The sequence below is a fragment of the Colletes latitarsis genome, chromosome 6 (assembly GCF_051014445.1).
Source record: "Colletes latitarsis isolate SP2378_abdomen chromosome 6, iyColLati1, whole genome shotgun sequence".
Classification (NCBI taxonomy): domain Eukaryota; kingdom Metazoa; phylum Arthropoda; class Insecta; order Hymenoptera; family Colletidae; genus Colletes; species Colletes latitarsis.
Window position 1 is genome coordinate 20,084,643 of NC_135139.1, and position 21,696 is coordinate 20,106,338.

Sequence of the window (21,696 nt, forward strand, 5' to 3'; positions counted from 1 at the left end):
CAAGGTCAAATTCGGATTTCCAAAGTTCCCGGAACATTTCTAAAATGCTGGTGAACTTGCGAAGAAGGTGGTACGCATCTTATAGGTAAGAGAATGATTTGGAGAGGAAAAGGACGGTAAAAAATGATGAGAACACATAGAATACTTTAAAATTATATCATTTATTGTGATAGATTTACATTATACAAAACTTTAATACATATAAACATATTATATTATAATACATCGTGTCACAAGTTGTCAGCAACGGTCAGCAGTGGTCAGCGATGGTCAGCTGACGTCGGGAGATGTTGGCAGAGGTCAGCTTAGGTCGGGAGATGCTGGCAGAGGTCAGCAGAGGCTGGCAGTAGCCAGTAGTAATCGTTGTACGTTGTCAGAAATATAAGCGGTGGTCAGTAGTGGTCAGCAGAGGCATGCAGAGGCAAGTAGAGTCCAGCAGGGGCAAGCAGTAACGAGTAGTAATCGTTATACGTCGTCGAAAGCATCAGGGGTGGTCAGCTGTGGTCAGCAGAGGCTAGCAGAGGCTAGCAGTGTCAAGCAGAGTCCAGCAGGGGCAGGCAGTAGCAAGTTGTAATCGTTATACGTTGTCAGAAGTAACAGGAGTGGTCAGTAGCGGTCAGCAGAGGCCAGCGAAGGCTGGCAGAAGTCAGTAGTAATCGTTAAACGTTGTCAGAAATATAAGCGGTGGTCAGCAGAGGCCAGCAGAGGCTGGGAGAGGCTAACAGTAGCCAGTCGTAATCGTTATACATTGTCAGAAGTAACAGGAGTGGTCAGTAGCGGTCAGCAGAGGCCAGCGAATGCTGGCAGAAGTCAGTAGTAATCGTTATACGTTGTCAGAAATATAAGCGGTGGTCAGCAGAGGCCAGCAGAGGCTGGGAGAGGCTAACAGTAGCCAGTCGTAATCGTTATACGTTGTCAGAAGTAACAGGAGTGGTCAACAGCGGTCAGCAGAGGCTGGGAGAGGCTAACAGTAGCCAGTCGTAATCGTTATACGTTGTCAGAAGTAACAGGAGTGGTCAACAGCGGTCAGCAGAGGCTGGGAGAGGCTAACAGTAGCCAGTCGTAATCGTTATACGCTGTCAGAAATTCCAGGAGTGGTCAGCAGCGGTCAGCAGAGGCCAGTGGAGACCTGTTAACGGGAGGTCGGATATTAGTTGTTCAAGAGCGAGAAGGGAAGTGTGAGCCTTTCTCTCTCGACTCCCACGAGGCGGTCCGAACTTACTTTGGGCAGCTTCGGTGAATCGAGAAAGAGGGCATATGTCATTTTGTCTCTGTCGACCCTCCGACGTCTTTGATTGTGGCCTCTAGAATCCCCCATTAAAATTTTTCCCAGTGGTTGTCGAACATCCTGTATATAGGTGACGCCACAGACGCCACTGGTATCTGAAATCCCATAAAACGATGTGTTAATTAAACGTGTTCACTGTTTGGTGAAGTCGGTGTATCGGGTGTATTAAGAATGTTACGTCGAGTCGAACGTTCTCATACTCCAGGTGTGCAACAAGCGTACAACCATAAGAAACGTACAAATGGGTGTCCCAGTTGCTCGCAGAAGGGTTAGGTACGACCGATCGCCGATGATTCTCACGATCGCCGAACGACTGAATGGAAACGGTACGAGACTGAATGAACCGAGGCGGGACACCACGAGCCGCGTTATTGTTTTGGTTATTTTGGCAGACCTAACACAACACGGTTTGTTGTTTAACAAAATAATTGATTTTGTCGCCTCGTCTTTGAACTATGGTTCCCCCCAGTCCCCTCCTTCTTTTCCTTCTCGCTCGTTCGCCTCTACATTCGGCTACTCGCGTGCCAGATAGTTGACTGCTTAGGCAGCGTACAAAAACAAATTGTTCAATTCAGTTTGTTTATCCCTGACGAAAGTCTCGAATTAACGAGGCGCGTTTTACTCATTGCTGTCGGTAATTATCTCCTACTCCGATGACCCTCACGTATGGTTATCGAGGTCATGGTTCCCTGGCTCATGGTTAAAGAAAAAGTCCCTAGGCAATTGCTCGGTAAGTTTGCATACGACCGCATAGTCTGTTTTTCCTCTACCCTCGATAAAAGAGGACAGCAATTAAGTTTTGTAGTTAATCTGAGATTTATACCGGTGTCGAAAACACGCGGAATACGAAGCTCGATGACTGACGGTGTCTTCGCGTGTCCACCGCGGTTCAGTCATACGGAAGAGGAAAAGAGAGAACAGAGTCCTCCAGCCCTCTGTCGCCGCCTTTTTAAAGCCAACAAAAATATTGTTTTACGTAAATACGCGTCCGCGACGAACCACTTTTATCCTTTCCTTTTCACACCTTTCCAGCGGTAAGTCTGCGATTGTCATCGTTCTGTCGTCGAGAACATTTGCTCGTGCTAATTTAACAAATTGAAGTTTCAAAATGCAAGGAAAGAAAATGAAAGTGATAGTAAAAATTAAGTACTACTTTTCGCGTAGGTTTACAAATCATTGCCAAACTGTAATTATCGGAGGATTCGTGGTGTCGGAGAAAATCGAGGTATCATCGAGTCATACGCACACTTCAAAAAGTATGAACGAATAAACGAAGAAGTGATCCATTAGGTAGGAAGCCTCGACTGACACCCTGACGCTATCAAAACACGCCTTAAAACTTATATTCCTGCAACGTCGTGGTAGTAGTGGGAAAACTGTATACGTGAGATAAAATAACAGAGTGTAGTTAACAGGCTTGGGTAAAAATATTCACGCTAGCCTCCACCTCCCCTTTCTTCTTATTTCATTCCCTTTCTATTTTTCTCTCCTTACTTCTAACTCTTACAATTTTTCTTCTATTACGATGAATTTTCACACGTCGTCTACATTATTGTAGATGAAGTGTTGTACGACTGATTTGACGAAAATTTCGTTCGTCGATAGGTTATCTTTACAGAGAAGAATATTTGTTCTTGCGTGTAATTCGAACGATGATATAAAGTACGTGAAATAAATATTTATAGCTAATAATACTTCGAGTATGAACGAAATGTAAATTCATGTCTTTGTTTCGAATTATTCCTTCAAGCAGTTGCGTAATGAATGGAGTATGCGACTTGCACGAGCGCAGTATAGCGAATCCTACACGAAATAATTCATAAAAGGAAACGTTTTTTTTTGTGTATGAATATTACCTGATGCTAATATAATACCGACTTCACGGAAGATATTAATGCAACGTTACCAATATAGAAAAGAATAAGACCGCAGCGCCAACGAAACGACGGCCATTGCAGTCGAACCTAACATAACCTCGAAATCTTACGCACTTTCGAGAAAAAAATTCGAGTAGGTGAACTTTGTCGACAAAATTGAAAAGTTTCAAATCATTCTAAAAAAAATATTTTCGGCTGCGGGGGTCAATATAAACATATTTTGTCATTACACATACCCCCAAAATCCTACCCACTTTCTAGAAAAAAATTCACGAAGGTATGAAATTTTTCGACGGAAAAAAAAAATTTCAAATCGTTCTGGAAAAATTATTTTCAGTTGCAGGGGTCAATTACAATTATTTTTGGTCATTACACATACCCCCGAAATCCTACCCACTTTCTAGAAAAAAATTCGAGAAGGTGTGAAATTCTTCGACGGAAAAAAAAAATTTCAAATCGTTCTGGAAAAATTATTTTCAGTTGCAGGGGTCAATTACAATTATTTTTAGTCATTATACATACCTCCGAAATCCTACCCACTTTCTAGAAAAAAATTCGCGAAGGTATGACATTTTTCGACGGAAAAAAAAAATTTCAAATCGTTCTGGAAAAATTATTTTCGGTTGCAGGGGTCAATTACAATCATTTTTGGTCGTTAGACATACCCTCGAAATCCTACCCACTTTCTAGAAAAAAATTCGCGAAAGTATGAAATTTTTCGACGGAAAAAAAAAATTTCAAATCGTTCTGGAAAAATTATTTTCAGTTGCAGGGGTCAATTACAATCATTTTTGGTCATTAGACATACCCTCGAAATCCTACCCACTTTCTAGAAAAAAATTCGAGAAGGTTTGAAATTTTTCGACGGAAAAAAAAAATTTCAAATCGTTCTGGAAAAATTATTTTCGGTTGCGGGGGTCAATTACAATCATTTTTGGTGAATAGACATACCCCCGAAATCCTACCCACTTTCGAGAAAAAAATTCTTTTCCGCAAATATCATGTGTGGTCAGAAATTTGATGTATATCTTTAAAGAATCATATCTTCTGAACGGATTGAAGGATATTAATGTTGAAAAATGGACAAAACGCGTATTTTGATGAGGAATATTTAGAAATTCGAAGAATTTTGTAGAAGTTGTTCCTTAACCTTATAAACTAATACATTCTTAACTGGATTTCACTGAATTTCAAAGATGTCACCACAAGCGAGTTAAACGACCAGTCTATAGGCTAGACTGTGTATTTTATTAAATTTAATTAAGCTAAGTCTGTATTCAACTACCATTGCTGCTACTGAACTAATTATCCTTATCCATCATTAATGGATGTAATTTGTAAAATCTCGTAATTCTATAATTTATTTACACGAGTGCTTAAGATGGCTGAAGAGGTTCATTGTATGCACTTTATAGAAAGAAAAAAGCGTTACTGTCGCATGACAGTTAGAAAAGGTAACAAGTATTGTGGTGAACATCAAGGCCTTTCATTAGACATTATTCGCGACACTAATGGGAAGCCTGAAGACAAAAGAGTCAAGTGCCCTCTTGATTCGAAACAGTGAGTAAATTTCTATCAAGATCTATGGTAGCATATACTAGTTCATTTGTATAAAATTTATAGACCGTTTCTAGTACCTGCTACGAGTCAAAGTTATCTAAACACTTGAAGGTGTGTAATGCAAAGCAATTACTGGACTCCCAACCTTCGTTTATAGTAAAAGGAATTAATTTGGACAAGACATGCGAAACATCACAACACGTGCCCCTACATGAACTCAATCAACTTGTAATAGATGCTGTCATAGACAAAGTAAAAGATGCTTATGGTTGGTAACTTGCTAGTTTTTATGCAAAGTTTACAATCTCCTTTGATACGTATTGCAAAGCATGAACCTTCTAAATTTTGATTTTAGAAAAGTTACCACAATTTCCACAAATAGTATTGGAACACAATGTACTTCAAAGCAAAGTAAACGACGAATATTGTGGGAAAGCTGTTAAGAAACATTTGTTACAAAATTCGTCGTTATTGTCGCATTTAGAACGCTCTGGTCTTGTACAAGACAATACATGTTTCATTGAATTTGGAGCTGGGAAGGGCAAACTGACTTATTGGTTAGGGCAGATGATAAAAGATATGAAAGACAGTTGCATCCTGTTAGTAGACCGTTCGAGTCACAGACATAAAAGTGATAATAAATTAAAGAACGAACAATCTTCTCTCGAAGTAAAAAGGATTCGAGCCGATATCGCCGATTTAAAACTGAACGATGTTAGGGAAATTCAGAAGTTTAATTATAAGGTTGGTATTGCTAAACACTTGTGTGGATCAGCTACAGGTATGTTCCTTATTATGTATTTCCCTATACAAACAGTAAAGACTGTGCAGTGTTATAAAAAATTTTCTTCCACAGATTTAACTATAAATTGTTTAGCCCGAGCAATGCAAAATGAACCTAAATGCAACATCACCGGCTTGATAATTGCATTTTGTTGCCACCACAGATGCGAATACGCGTCGTATGTTGGAAAAGAATATTTGGAACAATGTGGATTCACATCGAACGAATTTCCAATTTTATGCAGCATCGCCAGCTGGGCAACTTGTGGATCTACTATAAACAAAACAGCTATAAATTCAGATGGTCCAAACGATCTTAGCGATACAAGGTAATATTCCTAATGTCTTCGCGAAGAGTCCATTTTACGAAATACATGAAATCACATTATATTTCCCAGAACAAGCGGAAAGAATTTGATCTCGAGCGAAAGAGAAAATATCGGTCGTAAAGTGAAATCGTTATTGAATTGGGGCCGTTTGAAATTCTTAGACACCATTGGATTCCGAAGCAACTTAATTTATTACACCACTACTGAAATATCCCTAGAAAACATGTGTATAATATCCACGAAAGACCAAATAAAGTGATTTATAAACCTCTAAGCAAGTCTATTATTCGTGACCTTTGTACATAAGCATAAATAAATTACAATTTTCTTAATAACGAACAAACTGTTCTGTTCACATTTTCCTAAAGATAAAAATCGAGACGTGTTAGGTCCGATGTGTTAATTAATTAAATACACGCGTATGTAAAATTGTGCTAAGTACAGATTCTGTTCGAAAACGAAGCCTCCCAGGAATATTAATAAGATTTATATATATCAATTAAATATTTATTAATCTATAGATATTAAATTAATTGTTATTAAATTGTGGATTATACTTTAACATATTAATTATATATTTGATAAACCCATAGATATTTATATATTATCAAACTTTTAAGGTATAATTAATATAATTAATAGATGTATATAGATCTCAAGATTAATAGGTTAATATACAGGGTGTTCGACCACTCCTGGGAAAAATTTTAATGGAATATACTAGAGACGAAGATAAAACGAAAATCAAGAATATCAATTTTTTCATCGAGACTTCGTTAAAAAGTTATTAACAATTAAATTCAAAAATTTGAAATCGTTTTGGAAAAATTATTTTCGGGTGTGGGGGTTAATTACAAACATTTTTGGTGAATAGACATACCCTTGAAATCCTACCTAGTTTCGAGAAAAAAATCGAGAAGGTGTGAAATTTTTCGACGGAAAAAAAAAATTTCGAATCGTTCTGGAAAAATTATTTTCGGTCGCAGGGGTCAATTACAATCATTTTTTGTGAATAAACATACCCCCGAAATCCTACCCATTTTCTAGAAAAAAATTCGAGAAGGTGTGCAACTTTTCGACGGAAAAAAAAAATTTCAAATCGTTTTGGAAAAATTATTTTCGGTTGCGGGGGCTAATTACAATCATTTTTGGTCATTACACATACCCTCGAAATCCTACCTAGTTTCGAGAAAAAAATTCGAAAAGGTGAGAAATTTTTCGACGGAAAAAAAAAATTCCAAATCGTTTTGGAAAAATTATTTTCGGTCGCGGGGGTCAATTACAATCATTTTTGGTCATTAGACATACCCCCGAAATCCTGCGCATTTTCGAGAAAAAAATTCAGAACTGGCGGAACTTTAAACGTTAATAACTTTTTAACGAAGCCTCCATCAACAAATTAGTATTTTTGATTTTCGTCTTATTTTGGCCTCTAGAATCCCCCTATATAACATATTTCAGCCCTAGACTGAACACACTCACGGCAACAGCAGTGTTACCACTGCACATTCTGCCATATACATCAACGCCCCGCCCAAATATAATTTAGTATAACATGATCTAACAGATTCCAATGCATCAAGCGATGCACGTACTTTAAACGTAAATAAATATATCGTTGCTTTGATGGTACTAGTATTGCATTGCACACGATATTACCAAACATTCTGTCAACAATCGAAATAAGGACGCGTCGGTGGATACAAATTACTTAACGGTACGTAGCGTATTAATATATTGACTTGGTCGATTCATTCGAGATTCTTTACATTCATTCTTCTCGAGAGATTGTTTCGTAACTTCTAAAGTATATCAGAAAAGTTATATTTCTTACTAAAATCGTTATCGAATGTACGGTACAATCGATCTTAACACTGATGCGTAAAATTCAAGCAATTTAAATTAACCGTAATTTCGTAATGTTGACCTCACGCCACGCCTTCGTTCCTGCGAGGAAGCGAGTGTTTCTCGACAAATTATTTTTATGAATTATAGAACGATCTGATCAACGTCTGTCGTCTTTGTTGTGTAATTTCTGTAGATTAGAAAAAAGTTTCTCTTCAGTCGATGTTTCGAATTCGTAAGCTGGTCAAAAAGTTCCATGTACTGAAGGGAAAATCGTCTTTGTCTTTTTCAGAAGAATCTCAGTCTAAAATTTATAAAAAAAATGTCCATTTTAGACGAGCGAGAGGATTACCTGAAGAATCCCTTATTCGTGAAGCACGAGTACGGTGACTTCACTCCGTTTTATGTTACTGTTGGCATCTGTTCTCTGGTATTTGCAGTCCTCTGTATTTTGAACCTAGGATTTTGTTTCTGTTCGCGACACCGAAGTTACTGGCAGAGTCCTCATACCGGTGAGTCTTTTATCAAGTTTACTTCAAAATATTTTATTTACAGCAAACTCGAGTTCCAAGGTGATTTCATTATTTTACATAATTCCTTTCCCATTAGGAAATAGATGGATTCAACCCTTGTGGACAGTGTTACCGCATAAAACACCACCTTTGGATCTAAGCGAATTGGAACCAGGACGTACCGTTCAGTCAGAGACCCGTGCAGTCTTGCAATACCATAATCCAGAACCATATACAACTGCGCCGCAAACAGAAGAGTACATGGAGATGCAAAAACGTGAGAGTGAAATTTAATTATACGATAACAAAAAGAGAAATAATATTAGATCCGATACCATGCATGTAAATGAAGATAAAAAAGTTTGAATAGTATTAATATCAAAGTAGAAACACCGTTTCTATTGCTCTGTCGTCTATATCAAACTGATACATTGTATAGCCAAAGTTACGAAATAAGTGTATAAAGTACACGGGATAAATTAAAATTTTTGAAAATAGCTTAAGTAGAAAATTACGCCAACATGGGACTACATATATTTTGGCCAGCATCCACGTGTCTGGCTCTTTTCGTCGTTTGCATTATAATGGTTATGCTAAAGTATGGATCGCAAATTTGCAAATTACGTCACACGGCACTGCCGTCTGATCAGGAGTGGGAGGGGAAAGCATACTCTCGAAAACTTTCTGTCTCAATGGCGTAAAAATAAGTAGATATCACCACATGTTTTCAGAGATCTGTTTGCCTTATAATGAAATTTAAATCAAAATTTATCGTAATCTACACGAGCATATCGGAGCATAAACATTTTACATTTTTATAAATGCTGTTTAAGCAACCCAATTAAATGCTCTATATCTTTTATATAACACTTTTTATACATAGCATGTAAGTAATGCTAATAATTCCGTCCATAAATATAAATAATCGTAATTTTGATAAAAATCTCACGTACGATGTGTATCGCGAAAATTTGGCAATATAATTGTTCATTAAATAATCGCTTTTACTCTGTAATGTGCCAGTAAGCTGATGATTCGTACATGGAATAATTTCAAATTTTTGCTGATACATTTTGTAACGTAAAAAGCTAGGTTTATCTATTGGTAGTGAATATTTTAGAGGTTAGGGGGTGATTGTACGAGCGAAAATAAAATGAAAATAAACTCTGAAAATATTTACTACCAACAGATAAACACCTTGCATATAAAAATATCGTGAACGTATTAAAAAGTGCGATTGTTAAAAACAAGGAATTGTATTTGCCCTAATTTTAAATATTTTACATTGCTCATGTAATAGCAATTTTATTACCGTCCAAAACCTTTGTAATTTTTATATGTATTTTTTGACGAATAAAGAATGCTTGTCTTTGCGTAAGAGTGTGTTTTTTAAACAAATTTAGAACATGCATACTAGTTACAAAATACCCCGTATTTAATTCACTGTGACATCAACAATTACTATAAGAGTAATTAAATACAGGGTGTTCGGCCACCCCTGGGAAAAATTTTAATGAGGAATTCTACAGGTCAAAATAAGACGAAAATCAAGAATACCAATTTGTTGATGGAGGCTTCGTTAAAATGTTATTAACAATTAAATTCAAAAATTTCAAATCGTTCTGGAAAAATTATTTTCGATTGCGGGGGTCAATTACAATCATTTTTGGTGATTAGACATAACCTCGAATTCCTACCCACTTTCGAGAAAAAAATTCGAGAAGGTATGAAATTTTTCGACAAAATTAAAAAGTTTCAAATCGTTTTGGAAAAATTATTTTCGGTTGGGGGGGTCAATTACAACCATTTTTGGTCAATAGACATACCCCCGAAATCGTACCCACTTTCTAGAAAAAAATTCGAAAAGGTAGGCAAATTTTTCGACGAAATTAAACTATTTCAAATCATTCTGGAAAAATTATTTTCGATTGAGAGGGTCAATTACAATCATTTTTGGTGAATAGACATACCCCCGAAATCTTGCGAATTTTCGAGAAAAAAATTCAATACTGACGGAACTGTAAACGATAATAACTTTTTTACGAAACCTCCATCAAGAAATTGGTATTCTTGATTTTCGTCATATTTTGGCCTCCAGAATCCCCGATAAACGAAGATTTCCCAACGTTCGAGTTAGTTAAAAATACGATTTTCGATTACTATTTTATATATAATATTTAGTTTTTATTGACAACATTTGATTTTTATTACATGTGTAACAGTTACACAATTATTTAATAAGTAGATACATTATACAATTTCTGCGTTCAGTTATAACATCAGCTTGTAAATAAATCACTGACGATTTTCCACGAACTACGAGATATTTGATTTGGGAAATGTGTAATTTGATTCGATTGCCTAAGCAACTAAAACCTTCAACGTACTTTCTATCAATGCATCTTTCCGGCGAACCTTTTCCTTAATTAACCCGTCGCAATCGCGAATTATGGATCTGCAGCAAGAACTCGTCCAACGAAAAACACCGAACAAAATCTTTCCTCGCGACGATTCGATTCTGCTAACGAGTTTGAAACTATCAATATGGCCGACGATTAAAAAACTTTAAATGACACAATTCGAACGACTGTCGCCACCGTTGCGAAGGCATGTTACGATTACGTTGCGAGAACAGCGATGGATTAAATTTAAAAAGCAATTAAACGCTTCTCCCTTTACCATGAAACTTTGCTCGCGTTAAGAAGACGGTTAACCTCTAATTAGTAGCGTATTTTCTTCTATCGTTCTGCTATGTTACAATGCAGTTAAAACACGGAGAACTTCCATCGAGTTCCACACAGAGAGATGAAGCAGTGTTAATAATTATGCTTAGTAGACGTTTAATGATAGTAATTAGAAGAGACCATAGAACGTAGACAATGCTATCCTTACTCTATCGATAGATTAGTTTTACCTTCATTTTATGCGTAATGATGATATGGTGTATATACGTAATCTAGCTACGATCATCGATACCGACCAACACCACCATCGAATCCACGTATTTCGCGTTCATCGAACGTCCATACACGGACTTTATCGCGTGCACTCGGTATCGTAGCCCGAATCAGCTGACTTTATTCAAACGGAATACTTCTTTTTTTTGTTGTTTTCTTTTTTTGTATACATCTAGACTTAAAAACAAATACAATCTTGTAACTGGGGAAAGGTTTGATTTCTATAGTTTCAATGGAACGTCTCGTAGGGACGAGTTCCAATAATTAATATTAGCGTCCCGGCTCTACGAAGATGCTTGATACTTTTCCGTTATGTTCATTTGATTTTCATGCTCATTTGGCTTTCGTTATTATTTTAACTTTTCCATTCAGAGATAATACGAGACACATATAACAACTGTATATAGCGACGTTTCTTCTTTTTTTTTTTTCCTTACGCAAGGGATACGTCTTGTTGAGAGGGATCGTTAATACAATATCGGAGGAATGGTAGTAATTATCAAATCGTACTTATTATATAAGGCAGCGGTTCCCAAACTTAGGGACACGACAAAATCGTTTCAGAATCTTCCAGATTTACAAACATTTTCCGATTCGTTCTTTAATGTTCAAAAATTATCATCTATCTCGTTCGTACATTCGTCGTAGAAAAGTCGCGTTTCTTTGTTTCTCTCATCAGCATCGTCGATCAAAACTTTGTAATGGCACCAGTCGACATCAGCGGTCGAACACCAATGAAACGTCCGAAAAGTTTAGAAACCGTTGGATGCGTACAAGGACATATGTAGTTAACATCAAACACTGTATTTATTACCTATGCGAAAATCGAGAGAATATATCTTTATCCACAAACATTGTACCTGGTTTTAAGTGTAAACACCGCAAGTCGATAAAAGGGAACCGAGGCGTCAGCTTGAAAACAACCGTTACGATAAGGAGTGTGCGTGAAACGAAAAATTAATGGATTCAAAACTAACTACCGAACACGCTCGCAATCGACGCCATCTTCTTTCTCCATTTCCCTTTTGTAACCAGAGGAAGACAAAGTTAATGAACCATCTTAAAAACACAGAGACCGTACGACCGTATTTTCTTTCTTGATACGCTACACGTTATTCTCTAATCGGGGGATTTCTACGCGCCCTAACAGTGGATAAATCGTATTAACGCTGAAAATTCGAACGGATCTCCAACGACAATGTGTATTCTAGCGAGAATATCTTTCATACAGGATCTCAACGGCAGTCGTAATATTCACGAAACTAGAAGTTTTCTTTTTTAAATCGATCGTCGAGACAGTAGCACGGTGTGTCAAAAATGCATATGAAATCGCAAATTACCATTTCTTTTTTTTTTTTTAGATACAATTGGGGGGCAATGTTTGCCTCGTTAGTCATACGTTTTGCCGATTACATATATTTACACGTAACAACGCTTTACGCCTGGCTTCGAAAGAGGAAAGAATCACCGACTTCGCTGTGCTGCTGTTTCGAGGTTATGGTTCAATATTCACACGTAAATCGGTACACGGTAATATCAGCGTCGGCGGAACCGCTAAGAAGAGCATTATCAGGCTCACCTGTACGCTTTAGTACGCCCGCATCGCGACTAATGACATTTGGCCACGCATAATGGAAGTGATTCTGAAAACATCCAACACGTATTGTCGATAATTATTACCGACGAACGGGGACACGCGCCCAACAGCAACGCTCGAGGAATAACAGTATCGGGAATTGTTACGCGAATACTATATCGCACACGTTGCCTTTCGATCATTTTCTAGACAGCGTTTGAAAACCATTTGCCTTCGAATTACGATCACCGTCGGAGTAACTTTGGAATGCAGAGTTCGCGTTTCGTCTGCTGTCCGGTTGTTGTTTCGTTCGATACGCTCACGCTAAACAGTATTTATTTGAAAATTAAAAAGTTTCACGTCAAAAAGACAAGATTGTATTTTCGTTGCCTGTTGTCGAAACTTTGCTGCGCACTCATCGAGTGACTGATCGACGACTTCTCCAACTTACTGCTTACCCGATTTCTTATTCGATCGTTCACCTGAAACAGACGAAAATTATTTTGTCAGATTAAATTATTTCCAAGCTTGCGCGGTGTTTTTCGTTTATTCTCGATTATTAGTATAGTCCGGGCGAAAATATAGCGAGATCCGTAAACTAAACTATTGAGGGTTGGGACCGACTACTGCTGGGGCACTTAGGGGGGTAGATGACATATTAGTTGAGGGTGCCTTTCTGAATGTTTTTCTGTGTCCCTAACTGCACTATCTTTTTTCATTTTCTACGTGCATATACAGGATGCTCACCCACCCCTGGGAAAAATTTTAATGGGAGATTCTAGAGGCCAAAATAAGACGAAAACCAAGAATATCAATTTGTCGATGGTGGATTTGTTAAGAAGTTATTAACGTTTAAAGTTCCGACAGTACTGAATTTTTTTCTCGAATTTGGTTAGGATTTCGAGGGTATGTCTATTGACCAAAAATAATTATAATTGACCCCCGCAACCGAAAATAATTTTTTTAGAACGATTTAACATTTTTTAATTTTGTTGAAAAATTTCACACCTCGAATTTTTTTCTCCAAACTGGGTAGGATTTCGGGGATATGTGTATTCATCAAAAATGATTATAATTGACCCCCGCAACCGAAAATAATTTTTTTAGAACGATTTAACATTTTTTAATTTTGTTGAAAAATTTCACACCTCGAATTTTTTTCTTCAAACTGGGTAGGATTTTCGGGGTATATCTATTCATCAAAAATGATTATAATCGACCCTTGCAATCGTAAATAATTTTTTTCGAACGATTTGAAACTTTTCAATTTCGCCGAAAAATTTAGGCACCACCTGTCGATTTTTCTTAAAAATTCCTTTTTCATTTTTAGTTATTTTATTTGACGTCCTACAGAAAAGTTGTGTAATACTTTTTTGTAGGTACTCCTAAGCCCTACTGCAGAAAAAAGTTTCATTGAAATATATTCACTATTGTAGGAATTATGGCTGGTTGAAAATTGAACCATTTTTATGGGGTTTTTTTAATATTACGGGGCCAAGGAACAACTTTTCGAATATTTTTATAATTGCTACACATTCTACACTAAAATACGCGGCGTTTGCTTTTTTAAACATTAAAATCGTCCAATCCGTTCAGAAGTTATGGTGTTTTAAAGATACGCATGAAATTTATGGGAAGCATTTCTGGCCAGAAATGATATTTTTGGTAAGGAATTTTTTTCTCGAAAATGGTTAGGATTTCGAGGGTATGTCTATTGACCAAAAATGATTATAATTGACCCCCGCAACCGAAAATAATTTTTCTAGAACGATTTGAAACTTTTTAATTTAATTGTTAATAACTTTTTAACGAAGCCTCTATCAACAAATTGGTATTCTTGATTTTCGTCTTATTTTTGCCTCTAGAATTTCCCATTAAAATTTTTCCCAAAGGTGGCCGAACACCCTGTATAAGATTTTTCGCCGTTTCTGCTAAACTGTATTGCTGAGAAAGGATGCCTAAAATGACCTTCAGTATCCAATTCCTTTTATCCCTAATATAGTATAGTCGTCAATAACGGCTACCTAAACCTGTCCCAACTGTGGAGACCTCCATTTCTTGGACAAACGATCGGTATATTGCAACCTGTGGAAAAGCGAGAACTTGCGGATATTGGATCGTATGGAGGGCTCTATGGTGGAGAGTACGAAAAATGTCGTCATAAATACGTATCTCCAATATTATTGAATTATAATGTTAGATTTACAATGCGACTGTACAATTCTTAAAATTCATGCTTTCGATATTTGACGATTAAAATCTCGTTAAAAATTCTGTACATTACGTATAATATTGTATAAAACAAATATGATACTCATCAGTCTAGTATTTCACTAGCGTGTGTGATCAATCAATCATTTTATAGAGTAATAAAGACTCTGATTGTCGTCTGTTTTAACAGCTGTTCCCCTGCGACTTTGGATTGTGTCAAGGTCATTTCATATCACGAGTTTGAACTTATACTTCCACTATCAATATAAAAATAAAAATCTCTATCAGATTCTACATAAAAAATGGCAAAGAAAAATATTATTTACTATTACTTAAATTCCATCATTTTCTTTTGGATATTTAATTATATTTGAATGGAGAACTTAAGCCCCTGCAACCTTCCCCCTTCCCTTGTATCCGCCATTGTTCCTCGTACAAAATTGTTTGTGATGTAAAATCAATAGACGTTGTCATAGAAGAGAATTAGGAACGAGTTCCAGTTTTACGGATAGCACAGCCGAAGGTATGCAATTTGTCATTGGCAAAACGACGCAAAAACGGAAGTTCCTTGAAATTTTATTGAACGACGCCAACAACCCCATTGTCTGGGGCTCAGTGGTCTGTTGTACTCTAGTTGTACTCGAGATTGACACTAGTGTCACGGCACCTCGCCTCGTCGAGTACGCTTGACGATGGCATTGACGGAGTTAAAGATAGGTTATTGAAGCGTCTCCTTGGGGTCACGGACAAAAGAAGCAATAAATGTGCCGTGTAAACGTCTGAATAGATAGGAGAACTCTGGTCCAAGGAGGACGTGTTTCTGTATCTAATAAAAATCCCATTACCCCGCGAAACAAATGCGTAAACAAACGTACGCATTAAATGAGAGTCAAAGGAGGGCAAAATGTTCCTTGAAATAATTATCTTTGTTATATTTCTAAAATAGTAGCACACCTTTGTTATACTAAACTTGTAAACATTAAGAAATCATAAATGTTGGGTATAAGGTTAGGTTCGAAGTTAAGAGTACAGCTACATACGTGCTGTTACTAAATACCTATTGTCAAGAAGGGAAAGTATAGTCTGGGCCGCAATATAGCGTGGTCGTAAACTCGAGTGGGTGTCAAAGTTTACACGTTTCATAGTCAGAGCCGTACGAAGAAATATTTTATCTAGTGTCGCCATTTTTAGAGGTATCGTAACAGGTAAAGGTCTTACTCAAGTCTTTAATATTTTAATTTACCTGCTTATAATACAGGATGTTCGGCCACTCCTGGGAAAAATTTTAATGGCGGATTCTAGAGGCCAAAATAAGACGAAAATCAAGAATACCAATTTGTTGATGAAGGCTTCGTTAAAAAGTTATTAACAATTAAATTCAAAACTCTCAAATCGTTCTGGAAAAATTATTTTCGGTTGCAGGGGACAAGTACAATCATTTTTGGTGAATAGACGTACCCCCAAAATGTTACGCACTTCCGAGAAAAAAATTCGAATAGGTAGGCAAATTTTTCGGCGAAATTAAACTACTTCAAATCGTTCTGGAAAAATTATTTTCGGTTGAGGGAATCAGTTACAATCATTTTTGGTTATTAGACATACCGCCAAAATGTTACGCATTTTCGAGAAAAAAATTCGAGGAGGTGTGAAATTTTTCGACGAAAAAAAAAAAATTTCAAATCGTTTTGGAAAAATTATTTTCGGTTGCGGGGGTCAATTACTATCATTTTTGGTCAATAGACATACCCCCAAAATGTTAATCACTTTCGAGAAAAAAATTCGAATAGGTAGGCAAATTTTTCGGCGAAATTAAACTATTTCAAATCATTCTGGAAAAATTATTTTCGGTTGAGGGAGTCAGTTACAATCATTTTTGGTTATTAGACATACCCGCAAAATGTTACGCATTTTCGAGAAAAAAATTCGAGGAGGTGTGAAATTTTTCGACGAAAAAAAAAAAATTTCAAATCGTTTTGGAAAAATTATTTTCGGTTGCGGGGGTCAATTACAATAATTTTTGGTGAATAGACATACCCCCGAAATCTTACGCATTTTCGGGAAAAAAATTCAATGCGAGCGGAACTTTAAACGTTAATAACTTTTTAACAAAGCCTCCATCAAGAAATTGGTATTCTTGATTTTCGTTTTATTTTGGCCTCTGGAATCCCCCATTAAAATTTTTCCCAAGGGTGGCCGAACCCCCTGTAGAAATAAAAATGTCGAATAAGAAATGAAAACCAAATAACTGTTTATCCGTTACTTTTTACTGATCTCGTCTTCTAGGAGGAAGCTGCATTTAAAAAATGCAACGTAGCATACATTACACCTAAAGTAATTGTGGTAAATAATTTTGTTAAAATAATAAATGAAAATTGACCCCTGGCTGGGTTAATTCAATGTAGAAGAAGAAGCAATAGGAATACCTTTGGTGGCCTTCTTGGTATTGGTCTCCGGTTTACACCTCTTGGTGAGCCGGCGCGTTTTCTCGCAGGCGGAATCGCTGTTCACCTTCAAATTGTCCACTCTCGTCATCAGCTGATTCGCGCATCCGCTCCACGTGCCCTTTTCGTATCGGCAAGCTGTGCTCCCCGCCAAGCAGAGTTAATCTCACCGCCATAAACTCCCATTTACGTTCACCCACGGTACAAGTTAACGCGACAACGGTGCATCTCGTGTTACGAAACGACAAGGATCGTCGCGATTCCCCGACGAGCCTATTCAAGCGTTCTTCGAGCGAATGGTTTCCAAACTGTTCCGCGTGGTGTCGCTGGTAACGAATTTCATCTACGCCTAAGAGCAGGTGACCGTAATGACACCTCGAATCGACGAATCGCACGTCACTGTCACCGAGTGTACGCGTGTTTGCAAACCGATACGATTCTCTGCCCAAAGAACGTTGCATTTACGATTCAACCTAAACGCAAATGCGACAGCCGCAGAGAAACTTCGCCCGTCGCATAAATCCCAAAATATTCCCAAGCTGTCGCCGTAGATCAGAATTCTGGATGTCGCGTTTAACTCGATCGGAAAGCTGGAGGGGAGGCGATCAACTGGCGTCCATTAAATTAAAAAGTCCACCCGTACCCCCGCCCATCGCCATTTTTCTGCGCGTTGAACGCGACGAGCCTGCGTTTGATGGCGCGGCTCCAACGAGTTTTAACCGCCACCGTTCCCCTTTCTTCTCTTTTTCTGTTTTGTCGGGCACGCTTCACGGCTTCCAGCCGTGTAATTCGACACGAACAATAACACCGTGGTTCGCGCGCACGGGCCGTGCCCCAATGGCGGCGAAAGAGTCACGAAATCGCTGTCGTCTCGTTGAATTTATCAAGCTTATTAGCCGAAACGAACGCACCGTTGTCCGAAATCACCGATAACTGGAACGCGACGTGTCGTTCTTTTGGCTCGTTTAATTAATTAAGACGTTCCTACGGGGAGGGTTTCTCGCTAATTAGCAGAGTCCATTAAGCCTCGTTCTATCTAAAGAACGCGGCCATTCAATCGTACCAGGCCCCGGTAGATTAAACTGTATTAATTAGCGAAAGACACGTCGAGCTGCTTACGATCAATGGAGAATAAACGTGTCCATTCGATTCTTCCTGCTAGGTACGTCCAATTGATTCAATTAGTTCTGCCAAGGTACTCAATTTATGGTGTCCTAACAAGCTCCGTGAAACGAGCATCCACGTTAGGCACACGGCATTTTCTACAAACTTTTTAAACGAATTTTAGACACGTTGTAATTAATAGTAAACAACGCATAGAAAATTGTTTAATACGATTATTTTTATGCAAGATCTTGGTGGGAAAAGGCTCCTGGCAGTCTAGAAAAATTATACGTGTTCGTTATCAGGTTTCTTGCAGATTTAACAGTGCTTCGCTCGCCATTCTATTTACGGGGTATTGGAAAAGTCATTCCCCGTCAACGAAGGTATAATGGAAACTAACGAAGCAACGTTTGACTGAAGGTTTTTTCTTGCTGTCGAGGTATTATACAGGGTGTTCGGCTACCCCTGGGAAAAATTTTAATGGGGGATTCTAGAGGTCAAAATAAGACGAAAATCAAGAATACCAATTTGTTGATGGAGGCTTCGTTAAAAAGTTATTAACAATTAAATTAAAAAATTTCAAATCATTCTGGAAAAATTATTTTCGATTGAGGGGGTCAATTGCAATCATTTTTGATCATTACACATACCTTCGAAATCCTACCCACTTTCTAGAAAAAAATTCGAAAAGGTAGGCAAATTTTTCGACGAAATTAAACTATTTCAAATCATTCTGGAAAAATTATTTTCGATTGAGAGGGTCAATTATAACCATTTTTGATCAATAGACATACCCCCGAAATCGTACCCACTTTCTAGAAAAAAATTCGAGAAGGTGTGAAATTTTTCGACAAAATTAAAAAATTTTAAATCGTTCTAAAAAAATTATTTTCTGTTGCAGTGGTCAATTATAATCATTTTTGGTCATTACACATACCTTCGAAATCCTACCCACTTTCTAGAAAAAAATTCGAAAAGGTAGACAAATTTTTCGACGAAATTAAACTATTTCAAATCATTCTGGAAAAATTATTTTCGATTGAGGGGGTCAATTATAACCATTTTTGGTCAATAGACATACTCCCGAAATCGTACCCACTTTCTAGAAAAAAATTCGAAAAGGTGTGAAATTTTTCGACAAAATTAAAAGATTTTAAATCGTTCTAAAAAAATTATTTTCTGTTGCAGTGGTCAATTATAATCATTTTTGGTCAATAGACATACCCCCGAAATCCTGCGCATTCTCGAGAAAAAAATTTTTTAACGAAGCCTCCCTCAAGAAATTGGTATTCTTGATTTTCGTCTTATTTTGGCCTCTAAAATCCCCCATTAAAATTTTTCCTAAGTGTGGCCAAACACCCTGTATATTTGTAGGGATCCGCAAGAAGCTTTTCAATAAATGATTAAACTTTTATACACAGGGTACGTTTATTACTCCATTGTCTCGCGCTTGTTATCGATAGACTTATGTAGCTGTACCATTCAATGAACGTTACCATTAATGAATAATCGAAGGCATTTTCGCCTCTGAATTTACTGCTCGAAGCTACCGGGGAAGTTTTAAAATATTGGACGTTACTGATAACAATACCTTTCTTGCACTTCTTCTCGATGGTCTTGGTCTGCTCGCAGGACTTGTCGCCCTTCTTAAGGTTCAGAGTACGGGATCGTGTGTTGGTTTTCGGGTCGCAATCCGACCATTGACCCTTCGAGTATTTGCACGATGCGGTGCTGCCGGATGCTAAATCAACAGATGCAAAACGTCAATAGAGATAATTGAAGACGCCATCGATCAAGTGGACTCTTAATCAAGGAAAAACAGTTGACTCTTGGGATACTGTACCGAGACACAGTGGACGACATTTAAACAAAAACATTACTAGTACGCTGTATTAATTTCTAGATCCGCCTTCACATTTTCCATCTTGCTCTAATAAATATATTATAATTATAATAAACCGTTTTGACACCCGCGTTTCGGCGATAGAAATCCGTGTTACAGCAAACCGTGCTCAATTGCAGCCGCCATTGCAGGAAATTGTATTACACGCAATCTTGTTATAGAAAACCGTATTACACGGAACCTTGTTATACGAAAACCCACGTTACTTCGAAACGGTGTTACAAAAAGCCGTATTGCACGAAACAGTGTTCGTTACGCAAAAACGCATTATATAAAACCGCGTTTTCAACCGTCACCGACAGTACTAATTCGCGACCTGTATAATTTGCGTTTACAAAGCATCGTTTTCCCCGGGCAATCGAATCGTTGGTTTCGTATATTTTTGAAAATTTCTATAGAAACGAAAGTAAAAATGAGATTTTAATTTCCACGCGATGCGTTCGAAGTTGAAATTGTCAGCGGCGCGCGGCGGCCATTTCTGAAGGGACGCTGGAAGAAAAGCTCCTCCGCGGCCCCCGGAACCCCGGGAATCCTGGCCGGAATAAATTTCTAAGAGAACCAAATGATCTTAGCCGACAATGAGACGCGTCGCGCGTCGCTGGATGATATTTCAATTGTATTCGAGATCCTGGCAGCGGGAGAGGAAGCCCGAAAGATGAGAAAGAGCCGCGCAGAGACAAAAGGGCTTTTCATCTGTACGACCAGAGGGGAGCCACGGGGTTCGCGAAACGCTTCAATTCCCTGGCGTTCTTCGTCCCCCCCGCGTTATCGACGGAAGGACACCAACCCTCGGGGCTGTTGCAAAAAAAATTCTGACCACTGTGATTCATTTTTTTCCCCCCCCTTTTAAAAATACCCTCCATCGCGAAGCAACCATTTCTCTCCACGTTAACCAACCTTTATTACCCACCCCCTTGACGAAAATATACGATTACAGTGTTAGAAATATTCTGCTGCAAAATCTTTGATAAAATTAATTTTTCTTTGTTTCTTAATTTCACGTGACACGACGTTAATTTAATCGAACTTTTCGTCTTTGTCTGCGCGGAAGTTTCACAAAAGATTCAAACTTTACTATCACGAGTAATAGCGTTGCTGTAAGGGGTAGGATAATTGCTGGAAAACTGAGCTGAAAATCTGTGCAATTATCGATGTAATCGATCCAATAAGTAGAAGTCTCACTTATACCATATACTCCCACTACTTAAGTTACTACTACCTGTTACGCCCATCTCCAACGTCACTGGTTGCTAAGTAACCACCCCCTTCCATTTGTCAACACAACACGACGAACGAAATTCTTATGCAAT

At 37.8% G+C, this 21,696-nt stretch overlaps 4 protein-coding genes across 4 annotated transcripts in view; 3 read left to right on the top strand and 1 right to left on the bottom strand.

Annotated features, from left to right (window-relative positions):
* The first annotated feature begins 4,374 nt into the window (after window positions 1–4,374).
* On the top strand, window positions 4,375–6,105 carry LOC143342442 (tRNA:m(4)X modification enzyme TRM13 homolog). Its single transcript, XM_076766334.1, has 5 exons — window positions 4,375–4,725; window positions 4,800–4,993; window positions 5,081–5,506; window positions 5,582–5,837; window positions 5,907–6,105. The coding sequence occupies exons 1-5, from the start codon at window positions 4,547–4,549 to the stop codon at window positions 6,094–6,096; spliced, it is 1,245 nt and encodes a 414-aa protein (XP_076622449.1). The 5' UTR covers window positions 4,375–4,546; the 3' UTR covers window positions 6,097–6,105.
* A 1,269-nt stretch (window positions 6,106–7,374) lies between these two features.
* On the top strand, window positions 7,375–8,488 carry Wrm1 (wurmchen 1 transmembrane protein). The gene is made up of 3 exons (XM_076766509.1): window positions 7,375–7,554; window positions 7,975–8,194; window positions 8,292–8,488. Exons 2-3 carry the CDS (start codon window positions 8,005–8,007, stop codon window positions 8,486–8,488), a joined length of 387 nt encoding a protein of 128 aa, XP_076622624.1. The 5' UTR covers window positions 7,375–7,554; window positions 7,975–8,004.
* A 227-nt stretch (window positions 8,489–8,715) lies between these two features.
* On the top strand, window positions 8,716–9,572 carry Wrm2 (wurmchen 2 transmembrane micropeptide). The gene has a single exon (XM_076766514.1). The coding sequence runs from the start codon at window positions 8,716–8,718 to the stop codon at window positions 8,893–8,895; it is 180 nt and encodes a 59-aa protein (XP_076622629.1). The 3' UTR covers window positions 8,896–9,572.
* A 1,238-nt stretch (window positions 9,573–10,810) lies between these two features.
* LOC143342530 (uncharacterized) overlaps window positions 10,811–21,696 on the bottom strand; it is a 63,018-nt gene continuing 52,132 nt past the window's right edge. Inside the window, exons 3-5 of the mRNA XM_076766508.1 lie at window positions 20,075–20,224; window positions 17,362–17,517; window positions 10,811–13,209 (exon numbers count right to left, since the gene is read on the bottom strand). Of these exons, the coding sequence (XP_076622623.1) occupies window positions 13,175–13,209; window positions 17,362–17,517; window positions 20,075–20,224 (341 nt within the window). The 3' untranslated portion in view covers window positions 10,811–13,174. The remainder of the gene's footprint in view (window positions 13,210–17,361; window positions 17,518–20,074; window positions 20,225–21,696) is intronic.